General features: G+C 35.2%; 1 protein-coding gene across 1 annotated transcript; it reads right to left on the bottom strand.

The window, feature by feature from the left end:
- Nucleotides 1-477: 477 nt before the first annotated feature.
- Nucleotides 478-1,621, bottom strand: LOC131628517 (fasciclin-like arabinogalactan protein 12). The gene has a single exon (XM_058899351.1). The coding sequence runs from the start codon at nucleotides 1,543-1,545 to the stop codon at nucleotides 658-660; it is 888 nt and encodes a 295-aa protein (XP_058755334.1). The 5' UTR covers nucleotides 1,546-1,621; the 3' UTR covers nucleotides 478-657.
- Between the last annotated feature and the right edge of the window lie 3,906 nt (nucleotides 1,622-5,527).

Here is a 5,527-nt window from a genome sequence, read left to right as displayed (position 1 = left end):
TTGTTGAAATTGTTTAGAGATTGCTTATATACAATGGGGCAATTTAGACCCACAAAATAAGACACAAGCAACTAAAATAAGTTCTCCCAATGGAGATGCTCTAAGACTCTTGATCAAAATTTTATGGTACAAAGAAGTTTTAGAAAAGGTTACGACTTTGCACCTAAACAATTTCCCTTAGCTATCATGGAAAGGTGGTGCTGGTGAATTAAGATGTGAAATATGTACCTATTTTGCTTTCACATCATTGCTAATAGGTTAATAAACTACATCAATTGGAGGCATGCATTAATAGAAATGTAATTTGTAAGATGCATGTAACTGGTTACTCTATATTTATAGAGAATAAAGATTACATATACACTGGAAAAATTCTTTAGTCTTTGACACACCTTTGGAAGTCATTAGAATTAGTAAACAAAAGAAAAATGGAGTAAAATTGTAGAATTAAAGAATAAAACTCATATTATATTAGATTAAATAAATTCAGGATCATACAAATCTCAGATTCCCTAATCCACTAATATATAAACTCTTAACCACAATAGTATTCACTCATATCTCACAAATATTGCATAACAATACATCACACTCTTGAATATTCATATCATGTTACTTAATAGATTGAACGTTGGTAAATTGAAATCCTATTCTTGTTTATGCAGACAATGAAGTTAACATAACTGCTCCAAGGAAAAGAGATATCCACTTTCCATAGGCATTGATTTTTACCGAACCAGAGTTATCATTTAGGGGCTTAGCTTGAGATGAATGATCAGAAGAATCTGGTGATAGGGGCTTCTCCTTTTCGGCTTTTGGAGTCAGTGCAGAAGGTTCCGGCGCCAAAGAGGGTCCCTTCTTTGGTGCCTTAGCAACGGAAAAGAAATCCATAGGAAGAAGCACTTTGCCAACTTTATAGATAGCAAGATGCTTATCGGTATATATAATGCCATTGATTGTAGTGTTCACTTCTCCCGTTGATATGTTGACACTTCCACCGTAACTCACAACGTTCAGCTCCACCTTTCCTGGTTTAGCTCCTGCAAGTGTTCTCACAGGGTTGGTTAGGATATCAAAGTTAGAGCTTGATACGTAGTCGGAAATAACGTGGAACTGTAAGAGTTCGAGTTTCTGTCCGTCAGAAAGAGAGTTGAGGAATCCTGCTTTGAGTTCTGAGAAGGCACTGTCATCTGGTGCAAGAATTGTTAATCCGCCTGTTTTTGTAGTCAATAGTTGCGAATTGAGTTGGTTGATTAATTGAGTTGTTTTCATGAGTCGGACTAGGACGTTGAATGACTTGGCTTTTCTCAGGATTCCGACTATGTCAACAGCTGCGGTGTCAGGTGTGGAGTCAGTAGGTGATTCCGGTAATGAAGGTACCAATGGTTTGGGGGATGCAGCTGGCGTGGTTGGGGAAGGTAGTGTAGGTTGTATTGGAGCATTAGCAGGTGATAATTGGGATAAAGTAATTGTGGTGGAATACAAAAGAGAAATTAGTATTGCAAGGGAGAAGGAGAAGAGATGAGATTGCTTCTTAAACATCATTTTGGTTTTGATTTGATGAATGTTAATGCTTTGATGTTGTTTTTGTTCTTCAAATGAATGGTAAACTTCCAAACGAGTACTTGATGCATTGATGAAATGTGGGAGAAAACATTTATAGAGTAAGAGAATATGGTAGAGAACATTGAGAGTTAGGTGAAAGGCATTGTTTTAAAGCCTGAAATTGTGATTTGTGAACTTAAAGTTGCTGCATGGTAATGAGATTGAGGTGCTGCATTGCATCTACGAGTCTATGTGATTGATGGCTACATAATTCTTTCATCATAACTATATTTTACCGAATAAGTATTAAATATGTCACATACACCCACAAATATGTATTCTAGGATAAATGAAGGGTTTAAAAATTGTGAGATAATGTTGTTGTACATTCGTGCTAATGCATATTATCCATGTTAAACCTATTGAATTAGCAAAATTATCTATTTATATTCCAAACTTAGATGTCAGTTTTTTAATGGATGATGGTGTTTACCTCTTAAAATAAACAATATGTTAGTCAATATTAACAATTAGGGGAATTTGGTGCGCCAAGTTTTTCTTTCTATGAAGGAATGTTACGGGAGTGCACCACAGATATTTAAATGCGAGTTAGTATAATTTATCTCAAATCTACAAAGGTTTATGAAAGTCATGTAGGTGTACAATTTTATTTATTTATTTTGCTCGCGTTTCTTATTTGAAGAATCACTAACAAAAGTACCTGTTCTCATAGAGCCACGTTTTGGGGAGATTGCACACATGTGGATTAGAGAAACAAACTATTATTGTAAAAGAGGGAAGAGCAAGCCGAATGGGAGGCATCCCGTATACGAGCAAGGCTGGATTTTGTAGGTCACGTCATATTTCTCCCCATAAGACTTGTGTTTTCTTATAAATATGTACTCGTATACTTTTCAATACACAATCAACAAAAAAGATTTACACTTTTTTATTCTTTTATCAGAATGTTTTACTTTATTTTGTGCATTTATTAATTTATTAGCTCAAAACATTAAAAAAATATGAAATATTAGTATAACCACTTGAAGAAAAATGAGTTATAGTGGAGAGCTACTAGCCCGTATCTCGACTGACTTTCAAGTTCGACAATAAATTTGACACGCCTAATAGGATATTACGTCCAAAACTATTAGAAAAATCATGTCACAACTATGTTTTGCATATGCATTCGTGTTCGGGAAAAAGTCTCGACAATATGGACCAACCATCATCATCATCATCCAAGAGATCAAATAGACATTATCAAGCCAATGGTTTACAGTGTTTGGAACGTCTACATTTGTGATTTCACCCAATACTTCTAGAAACACACTGGTTTACCTACATGAAGCTCTCAATGGATATGACCATGTCTTTCAGACACTAGATCGACATGGGAATTGATGCATTGTGTGTCATGTCTCGTAACAACTAATTTTCATTATAAAACTAATTGTTTACAATGAAGTTCAACAAGGTAAGGAGTAGGAGGCAGAACAAGTCAATTTTGGTGATGAATTAATCAACATTAATTCTAAGGGGTTCAAGAAAACCAAAATAAGGTTGGAGTTCCAACTCAAAGCGAGTAGATTGTTGCAATGACATGACCTTCGTCGGCCTACATGACTCATATACAACATGTATGTTTTTGTTACAATTAACTATTAGGGATGCCAACCTCAGTTGGTTCAAACATACCAATACGGGTGGTGATTATATTGTTAAACATCAATCGACCAGTTATACTCAACTTAAACTTATCGACGATACTCCAACTACAATACTCCTTAATGTCATCACATATCCACCAAAATATCCATTGTATCATCTTAGTGGCGTTCTCTCAACCAACTTCAACAACACAGAAGACAATTGTGTCATTCGCATCAACAATTTCTTAGCCGACACAAACAACACAGAGACATTAAGCATAGATTCCCCAAATGAATGTCAGCTCTAAATCTATCTCCAGAATCTAGAAATTAACATATAATCATCCTAGATAAAGATTCGAGTAGTATATGTCTATAGCAACCCAAACCCTAAGCATAGAGAAAAATCTAAGATAACAATCGACAAAGATTTGTAAAGCAAATTAAATATAATGTCTTGAGCGACAAATATACATGAGTTCAAAGTAAATACATATACAAAACTCAACTAAGAGAGAATACACAAAGAGGAAGATAAATGAACCAAAAATTTCTCGATTTGTCAGCGCCAATTGATGATCTATCCATCCCGGATCATCTGTATGCAAGCTCCGAAGTTGTTTTCTAAGCTCTCTACACTATTGGCAACAACAAAAAATTATGAATTGTTTCGTCCATAACCTGAGAAACGTAACTTCGATTTGCGCTCGGTTCAAAGCATTGGAAAGCTTATTCAACGCTCCTTCTAAAAAATGACAAACTATCAACCAAATTGATGATTTTTTTATTCTTTTATTTTGAGCCTTATTTTTTGATGAGTTGCACAAAATCACGCGTTTGAAGCCGTGTCTTCGACACTTTATTGCCCATGCTCCAAATACGCATCAATACCTATAAAATGAAATAAAAACTATCAAACGGTACATAAATACACAAAAAAAATGATTAAATACAATTTATAAATAATTATACCAAAATAGGGGAATTATTCAAGGATATTAACAAATAAGAGTAAAAAAGTGCCACAAATTAACTACTCAAAACACGACTTTTTGGCACCTAATTAGCTACCACTGTAACACGCAAAGATTGAGGAGATGCCTATCCACAAATATCATTTCCATTAATGAGCATAGTTGTGGTTTTATTGTTTGAGCCAAAAGGTTTTATATCGGCTTGTGAAGGATAGAAAAACACTTAGAAAGGGGGGGGGGGTTGAATAAATGTAGCTTTAAAACTTGTAAGATAAAAACAATTTGCACAATGATTTTTATCCTGGTTCGTTGTTAACTAAACTACTCCAGTCCACCCCCTTGGAGTGATTTACCTCACCTGAGGATTTAATCCACTAATCACACGAGATTACAATGGTTTTCCACTTAGCCAACTGCTAAGTCTTCTAGAGTATACTGATCACAACCTGATCACTCTAGGAACAATCTGCTTAGATACCTTCTAAGACTTTCTAGAGTATACTGATCAACAACCTGATCACTCTAGTTCTTACAACTTAATGTAAACAAATTCTTTTAAGAGTTACAATGCTTCTAATAAAGTTATTATCACAACTGTGATTTTCTCTTAAGTTTAAGCTTAAATCTCACTAAGATATTACAACAGCAATGTAGTGAGTTTGATGATGAAGTTTGAGAGCTTTTGAATTTGACAGCGTTTCTGTTTAATGCGCAAGTGTTGTATTCAGAATTCGTAACATAGCTTCTCATCAGAACTTCATATTTATAGGCGTTTGAGAAGATGACCGTTGGGAGCATTTAATGCTTTACGTAATCCGTATAGCATTGCATTTAATGTTTCACTCTTTTGTCAACTACCTCGAGCCTTGTTTTCGCTGTGTCTACTGACGTTGCCTTTAATAGCTTCTAACGTTCCTTTTGTCAGTCAGCGTAGCCTGCCAGTCTAGTACTTGCTTCTGATATGATGTTTGTGTAAACAACGTTTGAATATCATCAGAGTCAAACAGCTTTGTGCAGAGCATCTTCTTGTCTTCTGACCTTGAAGTGCTTCTGAGCGTGATACCATGAGAACTTCAGTGCTTCTGCTTCTAATCTCAAGTTCTTCTGATGCTTCCATAGACCCATGTTCTGATTCTGCTTGACCATCTTCTGATGTCTTGCCAGACCATGTTCTGATGATGCATGCTGAACCTTCTGAGTCAGTGCTTCTTGCGCTGATTTTGTGCATACTCTTTATATAATTCCTGAAATGGAAATTGCATAGTATTAGAGTACCACATTATCTCATACAAAATTCATATGCTTGTTATCATCAAAACTAAGAATATTGATCAGAACAAATCTTGTTCTAACAAT

Source organism: Vicia villosa, unplaced genomic scaffold (genome assembly GCF_029867415.1).
Source record: "Vicia villosa cultivar HV-30 ecotype Madison, WI unplaced genomic scaffold, Vvil1.0 ctg.000460F_1_1, whole genome shotgun sequence".
Lineage (NCBI taxonomy): Eukaryota > Viridiplantae > Streptophyta > Magnoliopsida > Fabales > Fabaceae > Vicia > Vicia villosa.
Note: the sequence above shows the minus strand (reverse complement) of the source record. Positions and strands in the feature narration are given on the sequence as shown.

What these genes read in the sequence shown, in the direction of transcription:
- LOC131628517 (XM_058899351.1), bottom strand. Translation starts at nt 1,545, where the DNA reads ATGATGTTTAAGAAGCAATCTCATCTCTTCTCCTTCTCCCTTGCAATA.